General features: G+C 41.8%; 1 protein-coding gene across 12 annotated transcripts in view; it reads left to right on the top strand.

Moving 5' to 3' along the window:
- Positions 1–23736, top strand: part of CD80 (CD80 molecule) — a 42666-nt gene that overhangs the window by 5017 nt on the left and 13913 nt on the right. For 5 of the 12 annotated variants that reach the window (XM_042998458.1, XM_042998459.1, XM_042998460.1 and 2 more), the window contains 6 exons: positions 1098–1213; positions 5411–5513; positions 8702–9435; positions 10666–11716; positions 13173–13280; positions 22856–23173. In XM_042998458.1, the coding sequence (XP_042854392.1) occupies positions 13181–13280; positions 22856–23173 (418 nt within the window). In that variant the 5' untranslated portion in view covers positions 1098–1213; positions 5411–5513; positions 8702–9435; positions 10666–11716; positions 13173–13180. Of the gene's footprint in view, positions 1–1097; positions 1214–5410; positions 5514–7895; positions 8176–8678; positions 9436–10489; positions 11717–13172; positions 13281–22855; positions 23174–23736 lie in introns of those variants that run through there. The other 7 variants (XM_042998462.1, XM_042998466.1, XM_042998465.1 and 4 more) reach the window with 7 other exon arrangements.

The following is a 23736-nucleotide window of genomic DNA, read 5'->3' as shown; positions in this document are numbered from 1 at the left end:
GATAATCACACGGCACCCAATGCACCTTGCTCCTGTGTCCTTTGATATACAGCTGATTAAAGGAAGATATACTTCAATAGTATAAAGACCTAATTGCTTCTGTTCAAAATACCCATGCTTTAGTAGAACCATCTTTCCATAGTACACTCCCAGGAGGTGAATACCTCAAGCATTACTCCTTATAACCCAGAGGTTTTTTCTCTTGGAAAAGACAGACTAGACTCTCTTCAACTTCATTGCAACAACCCCTAGAAGGGGCTGTTTACAAACCCTAATTCTGCCAAACTCTAGGGAATAACCCTTGGACCCATGTGTCACATCTAAAGAACGCACCAAACCCCAACTGGGCCTGCACATCAACTGGTGACCTGAAAGTAAAGATTTCCAGGAGTTGAAGCAGATGGCAGCTGAAGGAGACAGCTTTCCTAAGATAACCAGCCAAGGCCTATAAACCTTCTTTCCCTTGCTCATTTTCACCCTTTCTTCAATCTCTCTTTCATTGTATGCATTTGCCAATCCCATGTAAAAGGGGGAAACTGCTCCAATTGTTAGATTTGCCATCAGAAAACTCAAATCTGTCCATTATAGCAGTGACTCCTTAGTTCAACCTGTAATGAATTTTGCTGAAATCCCAGATGCCACTGTATGCCCAATTGTTCCACAGGTCCCTTTTATAAAGTTAGAATACTAAATCCATATACCTGTGTTCCTTACCTCAATTTAACCCAACCCTGCAGTGGGAGAATGAGATCCATTAAAAATATATATAAAAGATACTGCACAGCATTCAGCATAAATCAGACTATTTGTAGGCTTGCTTTCAAACCCATGTATTAGGGTGGGCTTTCAATATGTAATAATAACACTGTTTGACTTTTGGCTGAATGTTGCTAATGCCTCCATTACCAACCAAAGGGTCCATAAATACTAATACTTGTGAGAGAGCCCTATGTACTCCACTTGGCTACTCCTCATATGAGGAGGTTTTGGCAATGGCCCCTATACTTGGGCAGCTCACTGTCATGATGGCTGGAGGATCAAAGGACAATGTGCTCTTCCTGTATTTACTGTTCTGTTTTCTCTTCATAACAAACCAGAAGCCTACCACTGGTCTACCCCATTAAGCCTCCACAGCCATCTTAAACAGGAACTTCCAGAAGGCATTCAGGACTTTGGGTTTGCTGGAGGAAAAGACTTTCTCCCTTGGACCAGAGTAAGTACCAATGAACACATGACCAGAAATCTGTCCCTGATATTGGGAGAGTTAACCAACCATAGCCAAGACAATATGGGCCCAAACACAGTCACGTGACTCGCTGCCTAAAGTAGTTTTGGATAATTGAATGGCCCTCAATCATCTACGTGCTGAACAAGGAAGGGTTTGAATAGGCAAGACCACCTGTTGCACATGGATAAATTCTTCTGGGGGACGTAGATGCCCAACTGCATAAAATTAGGGAATAAGCACATTGGCTATAATAAATTTCATGTAATGATCCATGGTCCTTTGGCTTCTGGTTACCTTCAGGTTGGGGTTCCCAGTTTAGAACCATCTCACAAACTGGATTTGTCACATTGCTTTTAATTCTGTTTTGTATAATAATTTTTAAGCTTTGTACCCATTACCTGTCAAACCTTTGTAGAAGCAACATACCAAATAGGGTGATGCTACTCACCCTCAACTCAACACTTCAAGATGATCTCCAATGGTTATTTATGACCCTGATAAGATACAAACTTTAGATGGGAAATGCCTGAGAGTTCTTTCCCCTACCCTTCCTTGTTACTCAAATGTGACCTCAATGTTTTCTCCAACCTGTGCACTTTCCCTCTGACATGGGACATGACAACCAGGAAAGGTCCTTCCCGGTACCAAGGGACAAAATCACTAAATGCAGAAAAACTGACTCTTGATCAGTGATGCTTTCAAGGAGGTGTCTTGAACAAAAGGGGGAAATGTGAAGATAAATAAAAGAAAGCCTCATTCAAAATGGAGTCAGGCCGCCCTGAAGAGGAAAGCTCTTATGCATATACCATGCATTACAGCTTATTTTATATACAGCTTCCTTTACTACCCCAACTAGAGGGATGAAGATTTTCTTCTTGCCCAGCAACAACCCAGCCAGTGAGAAACTGCCACATCTCAACCATTGAGAAGTAGCCACAACCCTGAACTCTGGCTCTCCTCTAATAAACTTTCATTCAAAACCACCCCTCCCAACTTTCTCCATTCCTCTATAAAAGCAAGCCCCTCTCATTTGTTCTCTGGATCTTGACTATGTTTTACCAGAGTTTGCATGTCCCAAATTGCAATTCCTCTATTCCTGCATAAACTCATTTTGCTGGTAAAATAACTGGCTATTTTATTTTTAAGGTTGACAACACCTACTGACATTTTTTCTTCTTGGTCAAACATTGGAAAATGTTTCTCATCAAGGACATCAAGGACATGGTCAGGAAAACCAAAAGAACAATCTGTCAGTTGGCTCCAAATAACTGCAATAACCATTACACTCTTCTATACCCCCCCAACACTCCCCATACTCACCAGGCTTAAATAATAAAGACACTTATTATCTTACATAACAAAATGTCTACACATATCTAGATTATCTTACTATATATATATATATATATATATATATATATATATATATATATATATAACAGAAATCCCCAGGGTTAATTATTTGTTATCATCAAGTATCCAGTTCCTTTCATCTCTCTGCCCCACTAGTCTCACTGTGTTAGCTTTGTCCCCAAGCTGGCATCTCTGACAGATATAAAGTCCAATTACAATTACAGACAATGTCCAATGGGAAAAGACACTATCTCTTCTTTTAAGGATGAAGAAGCTGTTAAGAAAGCCTCCTCCTGTGCTCCCCTCCAAGACTAAACCAATCACTGTTAGATTATGAGGGTTTTTTTGATCAAGGATAAAACATCTTCCCTGAGAGATGGATACTTATACAAAAATCAAGATTTTGTTCATAAAGGAAAGAGTGAATGCTAATCTGCCAAGAACTAATATTTATCTGGCATTTTACTAGTGCTAGACATTAGCGTAGATACTAGAAAGACAGAGACATTGAAGATTTAGTTCCCCATCCCCAGTTTTATTGAGGAAGACATATTGCAAGTATCTTCATTAGTCACCAATTCAGTATTATTTGCCATTTTGAGGCTTTTGCTGAGAAACAAACTTGAGGGACTCAAACCTAATCTCTGAGATGTTTCATCTGTAAGGTGGAAATAATGGTACTTTTCTTAAAGAGTTGTTAACAATGTCCAGGAGTGATCTTTATATATCCTACAGACATTAAAGACCTACTGTTACCAGGTATATGCTATGACATAGGACCTTCTCTCATGGAGTGAACCCAGCCATGTGATCTCATTTTAGGCTGCTGACTCATGATATTTTTAAAATGTTTTTTTAATACAGTGTTTACATTTTTTAATGATAAAAGTAATGCATACTTTCAGCAGAAATGTTGGGAAAGCTTCTAAAAATCTTTCCAAAAGAAATACCCACACTTGTTCATGAAGATAAGTGTTCCCGAATGTTCTTTGCAGAATTGTTTCTAATAGCTGAAAGTTGGAAATAACCTCAATATCTGTTTACAGGGAAGTAAGTTTGTGTTTCCTTTTCCTAAATCATGGCATAATTATGGAACTGTTTAAAACCATGAGGCGGATATTTAAATCAGTGGACTTTGGGTAAATAATCAAGCTCACATGGAAAGAGCTTAGAGATATTTTGTTAAGTAAAAATATCAAATTTGAGAATGAAGAATATATATGGTCTTATGTAAAAAAAAAAAGAAGAGCTGTGTGTGTGTGTGTGTGTGTGTGTGTATAAAATGACTGAAAGGATACACATCAAGTTGTTAATAATGATTATGATTACCTCTCAAGAGGATAATGGGAGAGTTTGCCAGGAGAAGTTTAAGGGGAAACTTTTAATCTTTCACAATTAGAATTTTTACATATTATATGTGTAAAAAAATTTTGGAAAACACAGAAAAAACATAATCACTCACATTTCATCATTCATACTGTATATACTTAAAATCTTTATTTTTTTCACGTGTTTGAAAAAAATGTGGGTCCTTTTGTATATACAATTTTTTATCCTATTTTTAACCATTAAGCTTTACATTGTAAGCATTTCTGTCATTAGTGATAGTATTTTTAGCATAATTGATTCCAAATGCTCAGATAAGGTAATGCCTCTAGCATAAACTCCCTTTCATATTGATACAAAGAAAATGAGGCCCTGAAGTTCAGTTGCTCTCCAACCGCAGTATTGTCAAAACTGGTTCATTTGAAGGGAAACAGAAGGACAGATAACTGAAAAACAGGGTATTAAACAAGTCTTTGCCACTTCATGTCTTCATTGTGTAATACCACACCTAGTTAAAGCATGAGAACTAAAAAAAAAAAAAAAAGAGATTGAGAGAGCGCTAACAGGAAATGGTTAATAGGCAGGGCCCCTTGAACTCTTGCAGACGCAAAATAACTAAAAGATTCAAAGGTAAACATACCACAGAATAGGATTTCAATATACATTTGTTAAAATGAATTAAAGTTGGGGGAGGGGGGATGAAGTAAAGGCTTTTTAGAAGAAACCAGAAAAAAGCTAGTACAGGAGACATTGGAAGCCCAAAGCAGCTGTCCACATATCAATTCAATTCAGAAGACTTGGTGAACATATTCACTTGGGCTAGGCAATAATACCCAGATACTGAGTCAAACATTTTTCTAGATGTTTCTGTGGAAGTATTTTTTAGATGAGATGAGCATTGAAATCAGTAGATACTGAGTAAAGCCGATGATATTCCATGACAGAATCGGGCCTGGCCAATTCAGTATGGAGGCCTTAATAGAAAAAAGACTGACCTCCAGCAAGGAAGTAGGAAGTCTGACAGCAGACTGTCTTCTGACTTGATAAAGGAAGTTTTCAACTTTTAATGTTTGTGGGCCAGGCTCCCATGCTCCTAGGGAGGCTGTACTTTAACATTTACCAAGTCAAATTGATTCGGCAAAACCTCAAAGCATGGGCTCTATTTCTGCCCAGGGTACACATTGTACATCTACTTCATTGAAGAAAATAACCAAAGAGGTGCATTCTGAGCATAAAAGATAAGAAAAAGTAAGAAATTTCCCTGTTCCCACACGATTAAAGTCAGATAGCCCCTTGCATATACTAGAAAATTAAGAGAAGGCCTACAACTTACTGAAATGTTCTTCATCTAATTATTTGTAACTTTTTGTGTGAAATAAATGTATATAACCCTACATCAAATATTCCCTTACTGGAGCACTCTCTTCTTTGTGAAGACTGTGTATCTCAGGCAGCTGTCCTAACTTGAGCTTGAATAAAACTCTCTTCCTTTTTCTTTTTTAGAAATTCTAAAAGGTTCATTCATTTTGTGTCAATAGACTTGAGCTGCAGCATCTGCTCTTTCCTGGGTCCCCAGAGATTTGGACTTGCCAGTCTTCACAATCAGGTGGGTCACTTCCTCAGAATAAATCTCTTTCTCTCCATATATATACATATTGACTCTGTGTCTTTGGAGAACCCTTACTTATACAGCACATAAAATGTGTCAGGTGCTTTGCCAGGTGCTCCCCAAAGTTACAGAGGTAAGGCAAAAATCATGCTACTAGAGGAGACTTGGTAAAGTATAATGACATTAGGCCATGAGGACTGTGACAAGGGGGAATGTTCAAGATACAAGGTCGGCAGATATGAGAGAGACATTACCATCTTAAGAGTGTTCAGAGAAGGCGTCCGGAAAAAATAACACCTGGGCTGATTTTTGAAGCATAATTAAGAAGACAATTTAAAATTGCCAGAAGCCCAGTGATAACCCAAACAGCCAGCACGTGGGAGAAGCAAAAAAAAAAAAAAAAAAAAAAAAAAAAAAAACAGGAGGAGAAGGAGAAGAAAGAGGAGAAGGAGAAGTAGTAGTAGTGAAAGTGAAGATGCAGGTTTAGGTTGGCATATTCTCCCGAGCTGAGGCACAGTTGCTCATCCCCAGAGCAACTAGCTAAACATGCATCTGCAGTATGGTGAAAATGCCAACAAAATATTTGTGGAAATTGTGGCAATAATGAGTGGAAGTATGACATACCACGGCCAGGAATCATCTATGTGGATTCTTTCTAAATGAGCCCGGTTAACTACATGTAGAAAATGGATCCAGAGAAAAGTAACAGGCAACAACAGAAAGGATGCTAAACTGGGTAACTCAGAGAAAAAAAGCAATGGAGAGCCGAGATTTTGTTTCACACAGGCGTCGTTTTGAGGAGCTTGGTGATGATGCTCCATTGCCCTGAAATGTTTCTGTTTATTTGTTTCGGGCTTATAATGGACACAAATGCTCCCCACTTCTGTGGATGACTGAATGAGAGAAAATCATCTTAAATTAAAGCAGGAGATAGTTTGGTTGTGTTTAGGGAAGTTTTTTTTTTTTTTTTTTTTTTTTTCTGACAAAACTGGTAAGGGCTCCCTTCAAAGGACGTTGCAGCATGTTACTGCGTGATCCTTTGAGAAAAGAAGAGACAAGTACTGTGTCCAGGAGAATCGAGGCTTCTGTGCCTGAGGGTAGGGACCTGCTCTGGAATCCTGGCCAGTCCAGGATTTGGGGGAATTAAGAGTCACTACAGCCGTTGGCTGCCCCTCCCCCTACCCACACTGTCCACCAGAGCTGTTAACAAATTTACAAAAGCCACTCTTTTCAGTTTTCTATTTTATTTTCCTTGTCTCCTGAGAAACATAGAAAGGAGCCAATCACCAGGCAGGAGAAAGAGAAACTAGAAATGATCTTGGTGCTTTCACAACGGGACTGTATAGTGCCGTGAAAGCAAGCTTCAATGAATTAAAGGTCATGTGAATTAAAGATTTTAACAGTAGGGTGTTATTTACTGTTTAAGCCCTCTATGCTACTTATGCACCCCTAAAATGGAGTAATCAACCTCCTTTACTTTCCTCCTTCTTCCCCTTCTTCTTCCTCTTCCTCCTTCTCCTCTCCTTCCCTTCCTCCCCTTCTCCCCTTTCTTCCTTGAATATTTTTCTGAAAAGTGAAGTAATAGTTGCCATTTGTTTCTTATTGACAATGTAATATAAACTGAAGGGGAAAACCAAAAGGCCAAAACAAAAGGTCACAGTGTCCAGATTTCAAAAAGGCAGATGGGGAGTAGTAGTTGAACTCTATTCATAAAATTAAAGAGAAATCGCATGGCTTGATTAGAAAGGGGAATTTATCTCTCAGCAGGTCTTCCCAGAAACAGCACCATTTAAAGCACACCTTGCATAGATATTTAGCTGCTGTTTGAATATGAGAAGGAATTTGAGGAATTGAAGCCTCTGCAGAAGAGCAAGTACCCACCATAAAGGCAGAATTTGATGAAGAGCTTTTAAAACATTTTTTAAAATGTTTGTTCATTTTTGAGAGAGAGACAGAGAGACAGAGATAGGGCGCAAGCAGAGGAGGGGCAGAGAGAGGAAGACACAGAATCCGAAGCAGGCTCCAGGCTCTGAGCTGTCAGCACAGAGCCCAACAGGGGGCTCAAACCCACAAACTGTGAGATCATGACCTGAGCCGAAGTCAGACACTTAACTGACTGATTCACCCAGACACTTAACTGACTGAGCCACCAAGGTGCCCCCAGTGAAGAGCTTTAACAGTGCTCTCAGACTAAATCCCTTCAGCTTTGGACTGATTTCTGTGGTGGCCACGGGAGGAGGTTGAGGGACTCTCTAGTGGCCTGACACCACTAGGAAACCTGCCTAAACTGGCTGCCATTGTGAAGTCATTGGTTTCACTCTAGATTCTCTACCCCAGGCTTCACCATAGGAGTGGCTACTTTCCATTTCCTGGAGGCTGTATTTTTACTCACTGAGAGCCAGCCTAGTGAGCAGTCAAGTCTGTTAGGAGTACCAGAGGCCCATTGCAAACCCTAGGAGGGGATCGTGGGGATCCAGCTGGCCAGCTGAGCTTCTGTCCCTGTGGGAGGGAAATCCCAACAGGATTGGGAGAAGCAGAGAGGCCAATGACCATTTGGTAGAAAGTGAACCAAAGGTTTCAAAATCTACTGGTGGATGGATCTCCCAATCTAAGGGTGGGAAATCATGACTTACAGAAGTGAGCTACTGCTCTGGAGGAGGTATGGGACTCCTATTCTGCAGGCCCCTATTCAGCTGATTGCTCTGGTCCTTTTCTCTGCTATCTCTTGCTTCTTTTGCTTAGGGCCCCTCTACCTTGTTCTTATTTCTCCCATTCTGTTCCTCTTTGCATCCCTATTGCTTGACACAGTTCCAGGTTCACAGTACAAACTCCATACATTTGAGGGGAATTGGCTTGACATGCCAAAGGAGTGGTACATACATTAGAAGCAAAGAGAAAGGAAAGAGCAGATGGGGATTAGAAGAATCAATGACAACTTCTTGAGGAAATGGCATTTGGTCTGGTCCTTTCAGGAAGGAAGATGTTTGGATGGGCAGAGAGACAGGGAAAGGCACCTAGAAAGTTAAGGAACAGTCAAGGTTTTCAGGCAGAGAGAAATGTAATGCCAAACGCAGGCAGAAGAGGAGCAGTGGGCATTGGGGATAGAGCCCTTAATTTAGACAAGGTTTAACTCTGAATTTCCACTGTTCTTTTCATTTTAAGAATTCCAGTGATTTCCATTTCAGAGAACCAGAAAGCGTGTGACAGCATTCAGAGAGGAAGAGAAGACCACTCTTACACTGATAATGTTTCTACCAGCTTTAGCAGACTATGGCACCACTTGGGAGGACCATGGTCTTAAAGCCTAGATCTTGCCACCCCATGCTGGGTGCAGGTTATAAACAACTTTGAATGAAGCAGGGAAAGGAGCCAGAGGAGCATTTCATCCCCTCCACTGAGAGGCTGAAGGTCACTGCAACTGTAAAGTGGAAGTTGTTAACATCCTTCCTCATCATTATTCGAAATATGCAGCTGAGGCTCAGACCAAGACACAGATGAATGAAAATGCTCACCAAGCTTTTTTTTTTTTTTTTTTTTTAACAGAGAAGATGAAAATGCAGTGGGCCCCTGTCATATAAAGTCTTACCGACATGCTTTGTAGAACTTGAATATTCTAAGAGCAGTCAGCCACTGAACCTTGGCACAAACTTATCACTGGCGTGGAGCAAGGTGCCTCTGCCTCCCCCATTTCTTACCCACACTCTCTTTGCTCTTTCTGGCTGCTTTCAGAGAGATGGTGCCTTTGCCAATAGACAAGAAGTAGAAGAGGCAATGTTTATTAAATAGAAGCTGCTGCCTCTCCTGCCACGCCAACTCTACAATACATCTGTTTCTACTGCCACGTTTCTACCTCTACAGAAACATGGCCAAGATGGGAGGGACATGAAACCCCCCTACCTTGGGCTGATATTGTCTTGAGGTAAGAAGGCAATATTGATTAAAACACCAGTATTTCAAATTGTCTCTTTATTTGGCACCCTGAAGTTTTTTCACCTTCTAGAACACTGTATCATAGTGACATTAAAGTTGAGTCAGAGGTGACCTTTTCTTCTCTAACAGGGAGAAAGACAAGGTCCTTCTCACTGCAGGTAAGTTTTATGAAAGAGTCCATAAAGAAACTGAAAACCTGGAAATGGATTGTCTTAAAATTACCAGTGCCTGCATACCCTTTGAAAACGTGCAGGCAACTTTGGGGGTAGAGGTATCTCAGTTTGAAGACCCTCCCTTCAACCCAAACAGCTCCATCTCCCAGCAGAGAGGCACTAACGCTGTGGATGCTACCAGGAGAGATACTATACAGGTGGACCTATCAGATCACATTGTATTAGCTGCTACTCACACGTGTGCGTAAGACTTGTCTCAAAGGCAGTCAGCAATTTTCTGAGGCTAGGGCATTAGCTGAGCATTGGGACACATTCCCCCAGGTGAGGTCCAGGCCTGGGGAGAGCCTGAGCACAGTCATGAAATGGAAGAGACTTTATTCTTTCCTTCTCTTCCCTCATGATGATTGTCACTCCTCCCCACCCTGCGGACACCCAGAGGGTGTCATCTTTCCATATCAGCTTTTAGTATGAAGGGATTTCAGTGCCTTCCTTAACACTGAAAAATATTAGGATAGATGGCAGCTTAAACTTGATTTTTTTTTCCAGGGAAGTTTACTTTCTAATAGCCTGAAGTCAATATTTCAGACATTTCTATACCATATTCACAAGGTTTACCATATTCATGTATCATATTTACTGTCTTTTTTTTCCTCTAAATTGACTCACATTTCTACAAATTTAGATAGAAAACTATTGTATCTCTACCATATTCCTGCACTGGCAGTGTGGAGCCTGCTTGGAATTCTCTCTCTCTGCTTTTCCCCTGCTCGCTCCCCACCCCCCACAGAAAGAAAGAAAGAAAGAAAGAAAGAAAGAAAGAAAGAAAGAAAGAAAGAAAAGAAAAGAAAAGAAAAGAAAAGAAAAGAAAAGAAAAGAAAAGAAAGAGTATCCCTCCTGCCTTACCCTAGATTCTGCAGAAAGCAAAGCTGGAAAAAAAGGCCTAGTTTATTGGGAATGTAGTCCAGTGGTGTAGGACAGGGGGATTGAGACAGGAAAGAAAGAAAAGCCAGTACAAGGGTGCTTTACCACGTTGGCTTTTGCTGCAGGCAACTGGTACTCAACCCCACTGGGACCTTCTGGAGAACCTCGTGAAATGTCTCCTAGAACTCTCCACCTGGAAACTGTCAGCTTCCAACCCCCTCTGGTCAAGAAGTAGCCCCACGGGCACTAACTACCCCCAAATTCCCAGGCTGCACATGTTCAAGCACAAAACTTGCCATGGTACCCCATGCCAAAGCAACAGAGAAGCTCCAGGGGCAGAAGCAAACTGTGAAATGTGCAAAACAGGTCGGCTGCACCAGCATGAGTCAGCTGTTTACCTACAGAATGCTCCAGAATTCTATACAGGGGTAGAAGGCTGATTGAAACAGAAGGGGTGGGTGTGTACTAAAACCTTCTTCATCCTACCCCTTGGTTCTATCACTGTGCTCACCTGAGGTGCCCTCAACCATGGCTACAGTAACTGCAATCCTGTCCAGCATGGCTGCCGGAAGTCTCTTCTGTGAAGGTAGCTGAGGTGGAGGGGTGGGAGTGCAGTTAAGGGTGGCCTGTTGAGCCCAGCACTCTCCAAAAAGTGGCCACTATATATGAGGTAGATGGCCCACTCCTGCAGTGGCAGGGCCATGAGTAGAGAGGGGTAACTCTGGGTGCTAAAACAAAACTTGAGACCGACACAGAAAAAACTGGCCCACAAAGCTCACAGTCTGTCTACCGCCAAAGCCAATGGCTCCCCCAGGCTGCCCAATGCAGTCTTCTCTCCCCTTGAGACTACTGGTTTGTGTGAGGTAGTGAAGGAGGGGCTGTGTGGTTGGTCTAGGCCACACCCTCTGAGGAGATGCTGATAAAAAGGGAAAGCTGAGCAAGCTTCCTCAAATCATACATAGCACCCTACCCATCCCTTGCTGTGACTTAAACATTTCTGGTGAAGAACATCAGATCTTCTAGGGAGTAAAAGGAAGTTGGAAGATATATCACCCAAAGAAAAACTGAGAAACTTGCCATTATTTTGGAGACAGCAAGAAAAGAACATCTCAGAACTGGGGCCTCATCCTTTGATTGTTTTAACACAAGAGAAAAAGAGCAATTGTTCTTCAGCAGGTAAGTACATTTAATATTATCTTAATGTGGGATAGCGATAGGAATAGTTACCAATAACATGACTGCTTTTTTTTTTTTCTTAAGTTTACTTATTTATTTTGAGAGAGGGAGCAGGAAAGAGAATCCCAAGCAGGTTCCGCACTGCCAGTGCAGAGCCTGATGCAGGATTCGAACTCACAAACTGTGAGGTCATGACCTGAGCCCAAACCAAGAGTCAGACCGTTAACCAACTGAACCACCCAGGCACCCCAATCTGACTGCTTTTTAAACAAACATACCATCACTCCTATCTCCAAGATGCATACCTATTTCCAAAGGAGCCTGCCGGGGTCTCATTCCCATAGGAGGCTGAGGCTTCCCAGCACAGTTGGAGAATCATCACCAGAATTATGGCTCATAAAATTCTGGTGAATAAATGAATCCAAGCTAATCCTGGTTAAAATGGAGTGTGGCTAATAAAACAATCAAGGGTGGCTGGAAAATGACCTCTGGGGTGGTTCCCAAAGAGGAGGCCCAAATGTCCTCTGGGTAGCATTGGACTATGTCTGTGGCGGCAACCTCAGAAGATCACATTGAAGCACAGCATTCTATTTCAGTTCTAAATTTTGATATATTTACTGAAAAAAGTCAGCTTACATTATAGTACATAATATAACTAAGTCATATTTGCAATATGTCTTTTCCCTTTCTACTGATAAATTTTTCTATCTGAATCTGTTTTCTATCTGAATCTGTTGATTCAGATCCTCTACCCCTTTAAGACATGTCTTTGTTTTTATATATACATATATATACACATATATATACACATATGTATATATATGTATATGTATATATATATATGTATATGTATATGTTAATGTATTGAGAAGGAAGTACTTTCGTAACTTAAGTACTGCCTTGGACAAACTATGCCCTCACCGATATTTTGTGTTTCTTGGTATGTTTTGAAGAACACCAGAACTTTGGCTAACCGATATTGACTGCCCTTGTAGTTCTCTGTGCTTTTACCCAAAGTCTTAATCATCTCCATAAACAGAGCCATTCTATGGGAGAGCTGTGGTTAGTTTGGGGAACATGTACAAGGCAGGGTTACCTCCTTGGAGTTCCCCCAACCTTTGCTTTTCCCACAAGATTGTCTGCTTTAGAAGTTTCTCAGATTAAGATCGCCGACTCATTTCAGGCAGGCAACTAGGGAGTTTTACAACCCATACTAGGCCGACCTTCCTTCCTGGGTGACTCTTTTTCCTTTCCAGGTTTGAAAATAAACCCACAACCTTTTATATTCAGGAGTTTGGAGACCCAGGTACACCATTCATGGTGTGTTTTTGCAAACATCACAGGAGAACCCTCTGTATGAGACGATTGAATTGTCTTCTGCTCCTGCCTTGTGCTTGCTGGGAGTTACCCATGTCTAACTTGGTTTGAAATTGTTTTCATTCTCTACCCTACGCAGCAAAAGCCATGGATCAAGCAGCAAAGTGGAAAACACCACTACTGAAGCACCCATATCCCAAGCTCTTTCCGCTCTTGATGCTAGCTAGTCTTTTTTACTTCTGTTCAGGTAAGGAACTTTCAGGAACTTGACTGAGTTTGCTGCTTCAAAGTTTAGGTGGTGGTGTTTTCTGTGCTGCCCCCTTCTGTCACCCTGCAAGCTAACCTTCGGGGGCTGGATTTGGGAGGCTGTTGAGAAGAGCAGGGCTCATCCTGCTGAAGGATGGTTCTGACTTTATTTTTAAAATCCAAACAAAATATCTTCTTTCTGCTGAACAGCATACTACCTGGTTTCCCCAAAGTAAAGAGAAGAATCTGGCTTCAGCATGGTTTGCCGGTTTGCAAAGAGCCTGACATCAAAGGTCCTTAAAAGGTCTTAAAAGCTGCTAACTTAAAGCATGTCTGCACTGCAGGCATCACCCAGAATATCTAAGTGTGAGGGAAGGAGGCAGATGGATGGGGAGAGGAGTTTGGGCACATGGATTACTGGCCCACAGTGGTGGTCGTCGTATATTTTCTGTCCTGGGCTGGAAATTTTGCTATTTCACATGGTTGCTGAATCAAGAGAACTGTGACTTAAGTTTCACAATTTATGCATCAGATATTATATATATATTTGGCAGTTATATGACCTTTCCAACAGTTACAGTTTTCTTCTGGTAAGTTAGGGGAGCACCCTCAAGTCTCCTGGGGAGTCTAAAGAGTTTAAAAATACTTAGAAGGAAACTTATACAGGCTTCCTGGAAATATGTGTGTGTGGAGGAACCAATGAAAAGGAGAATATAAAATTAAAACCAGAGTTTTAGCAATTATAGCAGGAAAATTAGAGGCAAGTGGAAGGAGATGATCTTTGAGCTAAAGAAAAATATTTAGGAAAGCACTTTGTCCTATAGCTACAGCCAGATTTCTTTGTTGCTGTACTGAGTCAACAAACAAATCCATGAACTTCTCATGCTTGAACACCTACTATGTACTTAAAAACTGTGCCTGGGAATCCTGTCCTCTAAGAGATTTGAGTGTGTTAGTTGGAGAAGGCAAAAGTAACCCACAGGCAAGTAAAGAGCAGTGAAGGGCCTGGTTCTGACTGTAAGAGCCTAAGACCAGGGAGGGCTGGGGCAGCTGGGCAGGCTTCTGGTGGAGGATGGGCAATGATGAGAGAATTCTGAGTAGGACAACAGCACAGAAAAAGGCACAAAGGTAAGGATGAGTCTGGCACAAGCAGTCTTCCTTTTGTTTACTCATTTATTAATTCAACAAATATTGAGCATCTCCTATGTACAGGAGACTTTTCTTGGTCCTGGGGACAAGTTGCGAGCAAAATTGGTGAGGCCATTGTCTTCATGGAAGTTATAGTCATTAGGAAGAACGTGAAAATCAATCAAAGAATCACTCAAATGAATGTATGAGCAACAAGCAATGTCTTCCTCTGCCAGGAGAGAGTGGTGAGGGAGATCTGGGTGAAGGTGGGAGAGCAGCATGTGGAGGAAACAAAGGAGCAGGAAAGTGAAAGCAGCTGGTGTTGGGGCAGGCGGAGGCAGGGACCAGATTCCATGGGGCTTGAAGGCCATGGTCAGGAATCTGAATGTTATTTAGAGCATACTGGGAAGCCATGGAAGTGTTTTAAGGAGTTGTGACATGGTCTATACCAGTGCTGCTCACACCTCGATGATACATATCAATCACCCAGGGGCCTTGTCAAAAGCAGGAGATTTTTAGGGCAGTGAAAAGACTCAGTATGATACTGTAATGGTGGATACATGTCGTTTTACGTTTGTCAAAACCCATAGGATGTATAGTGTCAAGAATGATCCCTAAAGTAAAGTGCAGACTTTGGTGATAATGTGTTAATGTGTGTTCATTGATTGTCACAAATGTACCCTCTGGCATAGGATGTTGATGGTAGGGGAAGCTGTGTGCATGGACAAGATGGAGTATACAGGAACTCTCTGTACTTTCTATTCATTTTGCTATGAACCTAAAACTGCTCTAAAATAAAGTCTGTATATTTTTTTGAAAAATACAGTTTCTGCCTAGGTGGGTCAGGGAGGGGCCTGAGATTCTGCATTTTTTAACAAGCAGTCAGGTGATACCGACACTGTTGGGCCACAGCCCTTCAGTTTGAGTAGTAAAGTTCTGAAATGACGTTAAAAAAAAAAAAGGTGTTGCTAGAGCAGAAAGAATGGCTTGTAGGGCTGACAGAGCGATTGTGTGAAACCTGTCAGGAGGCTGTTATAGACAGCTTTGATGAAGAGACTGGAGTCAGAGGGAGATGGGGGAATCGGAGGGTGTGTGTGATGTAGAATCAGGGAGAGTTTGCCAGACCGGGTGCAGCTAGGAGCTGAGCATGTCCTGTGGGAGGCAAGACTGGGTGAGATTATGGAGGCCTTTGCTTCAGGGAAAGGGATTTGGCACCCACCTTCCTCTCCTGGTCTGGTCCAGGAAGCTGCACTACCACCCACCCCCAGCCGTTGCTGCCCAGGACAGGTGACCTCTTTGTCCTGAAAAGGGAGGGGCCAGCTGAACTCCTCTCCACTTCTGGTTTGGTCTGTGGAGGCAAAACTAAAAACTCATGTACTCCAGAAACTGGTATGTATGTATGTATGTATGTATTTATTTATTTTTAAATTTTTTAAATGTTTATTTTATTTCTGAGAGACATACAGAGTGCAAGCAGGGGAGGGACAGAGAGAGAGGCAGACACAGAATCCAAAGCAGGCTCCAGACTCTGAGTTGTCAGCACAGAGCCTGACGCAGGACTCAAACTCACAAACCGTGAGATCATGACCTGAGCCGAAGTCAAATGCTTAACCAACTGAGACACCCAGGCACCCCCAGAAACTGGTATTTATAAGGCAGAGGATCTAACACGGTCGCTTTCAGAGGGGCTGACCTTGTCAGGCAGCTTTCTCTGAGGTGGGATATCTTCAGGGAAGCACAGCTCTAAGGGGAGTGGAGAGGCCTTTGGTAGGAGTGGGCCACGGACATAAGAAAGGTGTTTCCCGTAAGTTTATGGCATGAGGAAAACTGAGCCACAGGGAAAAGAATGCCCTCAATGCACCACAGACACTCTTCCTGTCATGTATTGTCTGAGCGCTGCTGGCCAAGCATCCTAGAAGTCACAGTTCTTGCTGTGAGAACTCTGATATTCAATGTCCCTGAGCTTTTTAAAGATTTAAGTACTGTTTAGAGACACAAAAGGGTCAGACTTTATACAGAGTGCATAGGCTGGGTCTCAAGAGGAGAGAAAGTCAGGAGCAATGGAAAAAATCAGGTAACAAGTCTGAAGTCTGTCACCTGCTGGAGAGCAGATACTTCTCCCCCTTGTGTTCCCAGCACCAAGCCCAAGGCCAACAGGAGCCCCAGGTGTGCTGGTTCCCTTCATGAAAAGTACTTAGAAGTGTCCCCAAAGGTCACTTCCATTGGAAGGATATACACAGACCATTAGCAGTAAATCTCTAGATGGTGGGGTTATAGATGACTTTTAGGTGTTTCTATATTTTCCATTCTTTCTAAATTTAGTGTGTTTCCTTTAGAGTTAGGGAACATCTTTACTTAAAAAGGACTCTCAAGTCCCAGTGAGCTAACATACAGCCCAACACATGGGGATTTAATCTGTTCTGCCCAGCTGTGGGCACTTGGCTCAGTCCAGATGTCAGCCAGTTACCACAGTGATTCTGGCCTGTCCTGGGTGTGATTCAATAAATCACATGCTGCATATGACAGGAAAGTTAATTAAGGAAATGACAGAAAATTAAGTTTAAAATTTCTGTATAGTGTGTTACAATTAACTTAGCACTTTTACATCTGGGTATTATATGATTTACTTCATATAATCCCCATGATAATTATGTAAAGTTTTAGTAGAGAATGTATTATGCCCCTTTTGTAGAGATTCCCAAGGAACCAATTTGTCCGAGGTTATGATTCTAATGTGCAAAAACCGATGGAGGCAGATCTCATCTCCTAATGTCTAGTCATGCATTCAGTAAATATTTATTGAGTGCCTACTTTGGGCCAGTCCCTGTTCTAGATTCTGTGGATATAATGATAAACTAAACAGATAAAGCCCCCCCCCCGACCCCTCGTTCCCATAGCCTCAGAAGTAACTACTGCTGAAGATAAACTTGAAGAGAAGTAAATCAGGGCAAGGGACTAACGAGGAGCAGCATGGATGAGGTCTGGGAGGAGGGCACTGGTTAGAGAGAGTCAAAGAAGGGCTCCCTGACAAAGGGAAATGAGGAACTGGGCTGTGTGGATGTCTGGGGAAGCAATGGTACACCTGTCATATGCCCACAACTGCAGAGGCATCTTCTGTGTGTTACCTCACAGAATCCTCATGCCCGCTTTGTTAGGTAAGTGTTGTTGTGCCCATCTGTAAAATAGTGAAGCAAGGTCAAAATTCAACTAGGTTTTAGGTAGTAATACTCAGATTTCAGGGACCTGACTCTCCCCTCCAGAGCCACTGAAGCACACAAAACACTTCAGAGACCTTTTAATTGTCTGCATGTAGCAGCCCTGAGTATGGAAGCTGGGTCCTGGTGGAATTTCCAAATTGCCCAGAAGATTTTTGGTTCCTCTTTTCAGTCTGGTTCTTCTTCAGCGTGAGTGTGTGGTGAGAGGAGTTCACATAGGAACATTAGGATCCCATTGATGGTTACTGACCTTTAGAGAGACACCCACACTTCTCCTCAGATGGCTGGACAAAAACTCCTCAAGAGTCATCATTGAAGGGGTGCTTGCCTGGCTCAGTCAATAGAGCACATGACTCTTGATCTCAGGGTTGTGAGTTCAAGCCCCACATTGGGCGTGGAGCCTGCTTAATTAACAACCAAAAAAAAACCTTTTTTTAATTAAAAAAAAAAGTCATTAGTCAAAGTAGCTCATTTTCAGTTAAGATTCCTCTTTTTTTCATTTTTGTTATTTTTATTTTTTTATTTTAGAGAGAGGAAGAGTGAGCAAGGGAAAGGGGCAGAAGGAGAGAAAGAGAGAATCTTAAGCAGGCTCCACACTGAAGGGCTCAATCCCACGACCCTGGGACTGAACTGGGACCTGAACTGAAATCAAGAGTCAGACACTCAACTGACTGAGCCATCTACGTGCCCCCGAGATTCCTCTTTTGCTAATGTCACCACATGTAAAAATTACTTAGAAATCCTGGATTCTTTTCGGGTGGGAACAAACAGATCATAGGGAAAGACCCTATTTAGAATCTCAGATGAATGAGCTGCTTTCTGTCGTGGTATCTGTAATGGCCAATCGCAAGACCAGAATCCTATGTATCTGACATAACCCCTGAGTGAAATGAAAGGACCACAGGGTAGAAGTTGGGAGCAAGAGTTGGGGAAGGAAAGGAAAGTCTTATAGAAGACCTGCCATGTACTAGGGACTTTTCCATTTATATCATTTAATTGAATTTAATTTTACAGTGATTCTGAGAGGTAGGTATTACATACTTTTTACCGATGAGGAATTGGATTAATCAGCAAGTGGCTGAGCTGGGACTAGAATCCAAGTCAGTAGGAATCCGTAGTTGATGCTCCTACATACCAGTTTGCTTCTGCTGTATTTTTTTAATATAAAGTTTATTTATTTATTTTGAGAGACAGAAAGAGAGAGAGTGTGTGTGCATGCATGTGGGGGAGGGGCAGAGGGAGAGAGAGAGAATCTCAAGCAGTCTCTGCACTGTCAGCACAGAGCCCAAAGCGGACCTTGAACTCACAAAGCATTATCATGACCTGAGCCAAAACCAAAAGCCAACAGACCCTTAACTGACTGAGCCACCCAGGTGCCCTCTGCTGTATCTTTCTCAAAAGAGCTCAGGTTGCGGCGCCTGGGTGGCTCAGTCGGTTGACCGTCCAGCTTTTGATCTCGGCTCAGGTCATGATCTCACGATTTTGGGGGTCCGAGCCCTACATCGGGCTCTGTGCTGACAGCCTGAAGCCTGCCTGGGATTTTCTCTCTCTGCCCCACCCCCACTCATGCTGCGCACCCCCTCCCCCAAATAAATAAACATTAGACAAAAAAAGAACTCAGGTTATTTATCTATTATGTGCTCCTCTGAAGTATATCTTTTCATTTCTTCACTTTCTCAGTTATGTTCCCTAAAGCTGGGGGTGGCAGTGTTCTGTGCAATTGCCAAAAGGGGTGCCTGAGATCATTGGGAGTTTCCTCACACTGCTCTGAAGATACCCACCATTAAAAAACTTACTTCCTAATGCTGTGGGGGGCCCATGTCCAATCTGATGAAGGCCTGAAGAACAGCTGTTGAGGTAGAGAGGTGCTCGTGCTCCATGATCATGCTATCTAAGAAGAGAGAGGGACTGGAGACTGGATCCTTTGATAGGGCCTCCCCAGGGGATGCCAGGTGGCTCTGGGGGATAGGGGACATGATAGCATTGGTGGGGGAGGGAGTGGCTAGTGAAAGAGCTTGGGCTTGGGGGACTCTGCTTGTAGGTCAAGCGTAGCATAGGAAGAACGGCCATGCCTTCTGAACCAAAAAAATCAGAAAATATAGTCTGCCAGGGGAGTTTGGTGCTACTGATAAACGCTTAGGAGCTAACAAAAAGGTGGAGTTTGGATACTGAAATGTTGGTATTTCTGGAATATACTGATGGGAAAATGGGCAGAATGTTTTAAATGGGACCCTCTAATAGGGTAACTGTCACATGGATTGCGGATAGCTGAAAAGACAAGGACCGGATATAGATCCATTTAGCATTGCTGAAAAGGATAGAAATAGTCTGGGGGTGGGGGGGGTGCACACTAACCTTGTCTGGTGGAAATGAGGGGAGTCAATTCAGCCTGAAGTCATGAGTTCATTCCAGGCCTGGAACAAAAATGACTGTGCTTCTCAAAGCAAAAATGTTCAATGGTGGGGTCTGGCTGGGGTGTGGGCAGTGTTGGCCTACTTAATCCTGGAACCGGGGCCTAAAGTTGGGGAAACCAATAAACAAGGAGAGTGGCCTGAAAGGTCTGGGCCAGAAAGTGTGAAACAGGGGCAGCTTCCTCTTCTGGGCTTAGTTTTCTCACCTATAAATAAGACAACCAAAATGAACTGACATGGAAGTCCTTTTAAGATCTCACAGTCCAATGATTTCCATATTCCTCATTGGGCTGAGTACATTGTGTACCCATACTTAGCATTCATATGCTAGGTTGCCTAAAGTCCTCCTTTTTCTGGGACTAGTGGACCTTCTCCCTCACTGTCCATCGACAGATGAATGGAAAAGAAAATGGAGTATATACATATGATGGAATATTATCATTATCTTATTATTCCTTAAAAAGGGAAGAGATTCTGGTACATGCTAAAACATGGATGAAACTTGAGGACACTATGCTAAGTGAAATAAGCCAGTCACAAAAAGAAAATACTATATGATTCCAGTTATATGCAGTATCTAAAGTAGTGAAATTCATAGAAACAGAACATTAAGTGGTGGTTACCAAGAGGTAAAAAAAAAAAAAAAAAAAAAAAAAAAAAAAAGAAATGCATACAGAGTTCCAGATTTGCAAGATGAAAAGTTCCGGAGCTCTGTTTCACAACAATGTGAATATACCTAATACTACTAAACTGTACACTTAAAAATGGTTAAGATGGTATAGTTTACATTATTTTATTTTTTAAGAATTTATTTATTTTTTAATTTACATCCAAGTTAGTTAGCATATGGTACAACAATAATTTCAGGAGTAGATTCCTTAAACCCCTTACACATTTAGCCCATGCCCCCTCCAACAACCCCTCCAGTAACCCTCTGTTTGTTCTCTATATTTAAGAGTCTCTTATGTTTTGTCCCCCTCCCTGTTTTTATATTATTTTTGCTTCCCTTCCTTTATGTTCATCTGTTTTGTATCTTAAATTCCTCATATGAGTGAAGTCGTATGATATTTGTCTTTATCTGACTGGCTAATTTCACTTAGCATAATACCTTCTAGTTCCATCCACATAGTTGCAAATGGCAAGATTTCATTCCTTTTTTTTTTTTTTTTAATTTTTTAAAATGTTTTTATTTATTTTTGAGACAGAGAGAGACTGAGCATGAGCAGGGGAGGGGCAGAGAGAGGGGGAGACACAGAATCTGAAGCGGGCTCCAGGCTCTGAGCTGTCAGCACAGAGCCCGACGCGGGGCTCGAACTCACGGTGCGTGAGATCATGACCTGAGCTGAAGTCGGACGCTCAACCGACTGAGCCACCCAGGCGCCCCTAGATTTCATTCCTTTTGATTGCTGAGTAATACTCCATTGTATATATAAACCACATCTTCTTTATCCATTCATCCCTCAATGGAAATTTGGGCTCTTTCCATACTTTGGCTATTGTCGATAGTGCTGCTATAAACATTGGGGTGCTTGTGCCCCTTCAAAGCAGCACACCTGTATTCCTTGGTAAATACCTAGTAGTGCAGTTGCTGGGTCATAGGGTAGTTCTAGTTTTAATTTTTTGAGGAACCTCCATACTGTTTTCCCGAGTGGCTGCATCAGTTTGCGTTCCCACCAGCAGTGCAAAAGAGATCCTCTTTCTCCGCATCCTTGCCGACATCTGTTGTTGCCTGAGTTGTTAATGTTAGCCATTCTGACAGGTGTGAGATGGTATCTCATTATGGTTTTGATTTGTATTTCCCTGATGATGAGTGATGTTGAGCATTTTTTCATGTGTCGGTTGGCCATCTGGATGTCTTCTTTGGAAAAGTGTCTATTCATGTCTTTTGCCCATTTCTTCACTGGATTATTTGTTTTTTGGGTGTTGAGTTTGAGAAGTTCTTTGTAGATTTTGGATACTAACCCTTTATCTGATATGTCATTTGCAAATATCTTCTCCCATTCTGTCGGTCGCCTTTTAGTTTTGCTGATTGTTTCCTTTGCTGTGCAGAAGCTTTTTATTTTGATGAGGTCCCAGTAGTTAATTTTTGCTTTTGTTTCCCTTGCCTCCAGAGACATGTTGAGTAAGAAGTTGCTGAGGCCAAGGTCAGAGAGGTTTTTGCCTGCTTTCTCCTTGAGGATTTTGATGGCTTCCTGTCTTATGTTTAGGTCTCTTATCCATTTTGAGTTTACTTTTGCGTATGGTGTAAGAATGTGGTCCAGGTTCATTTTTCTGCATGTTGCTGTCCAGTTTTCCCAGCACCACTTGCTGAAGAGACTGTCTTTATTCCATTGGATATTCTTTCCTGCTTTGTCAGAGATTAATTGGCCATATGTTTGTGGGTCCATTTCTGAGTTCTCTATTCTATTCCATTGATCTAAGTGTCTGTTTTTGTGTCAGTACCATACTGTCTTGATGATTACAGCTTTGTAGTAGAGGCTAAAGTCTGGGATTATGATGCCTCCAGCTTTGGTCTTCTTCTTCAATATTACTTTGGCTATTCAGGGTCTTTTGTGGTTCCATACACTTTTTAGAATTGTTTGTTCTAGCTCTGTGAAGAATGCTGGTGTTATTTTGATGGGGATTGCTATTTTACATTTTTAAACCACAATAAAAAAAATAGCTCTGGGGACCAAAATGATCAAAACCAAACTGAGTTCTCTGATCATGCTTAGTCACTAGGTACAACACCTTGAGTTTTGTTATTGACAACCCTGAATTCCTGCTTGTGCAGGAGTCCATATTTAATAAATACAAAATCTTTTCTTTCTGCCTCTCCTTAGGTATCATCCAGGTGAACAAGACAGTGGAAGAAGTAGCAGTACTATCCTGTGATTACAACATTTCCACCAAAGAACTGACGGAAATTCGAATCTATTGGCAAAAGGATGATGAAATGGTGTTGGCTGTCATGTCTGGCAAAGTGCAAGTGTGGCCCAAGTACAAGAACCGCACATTCACTGATGTCACCGATAACCACTCCATTGTGATCATGGCTCTGCGCCTGTCAGACAATGGCAAATACACCTGTATCATTCAAAAGATTGAAAAAGGGTCTTACAAAGTGAAACACCTGACTTCGGTGATGTTATTGGTCAGAGGTCAGTGGGATTTTTCTGATTTACTATAAACTGGCAGACTGTTGATGCCCTTAAAGACATACTCCTATTGATTTAGGAGTATTGAAACATTGAAAATGTTACCAAGGAGGGATGTATCTGCATTTAGGGTTAAGTAGGTCTGTAATGTTACAATAAACCCTAACTGATCTCTCAAGACATTCTGGAAATATTGATTAGTGTGTATTTCTTGCATTTTGACAGTCCAAATTCATGGCAGTCATCCTGAAGTGCCTTCTGAATCATAAGGGGACACATTTGATTTGATGTAGCTGTACTATTAACTGCTCTTGCTCCAGTAATATATTCTTGTGAAAGTATATTGAAAGGTATAAGAACAATGCAGGCATAAATATTTTTCAAATAGTATTTGAATGCCTATTACTATGGCTATTATATTATTTATATTTATTATTATATTTGAGGCTCACATCTAATGGTTATTCCTACAAAGTTAGACATTAGAGGATTGGATACATAATTTATGTGGCAGGGAAGAAAATTCATAAATCAAAGTCCTACTTATACGTCTATCGTGAAGGCAA

Source organism: Panthera tigris, chromosome C2 (genome assembly GCF_018350195.1).
Source record: "Panthera tigris isolate Pti1 chromosome C2, P.tigris_Pti1_mat1.1, whole genome shotgun sequence".
Taxonomy (NCBI): Eukaryota; Metazoa; Chordata; class Mammalia; order Carnivora; family Felidae; genus Panthera; species Panthera tigris.
The sequence above is the reverse complement of the archived record's forward strand: the minus strand, read 5'-3'. Positions and strand labels throughout refer to the sequence as shown.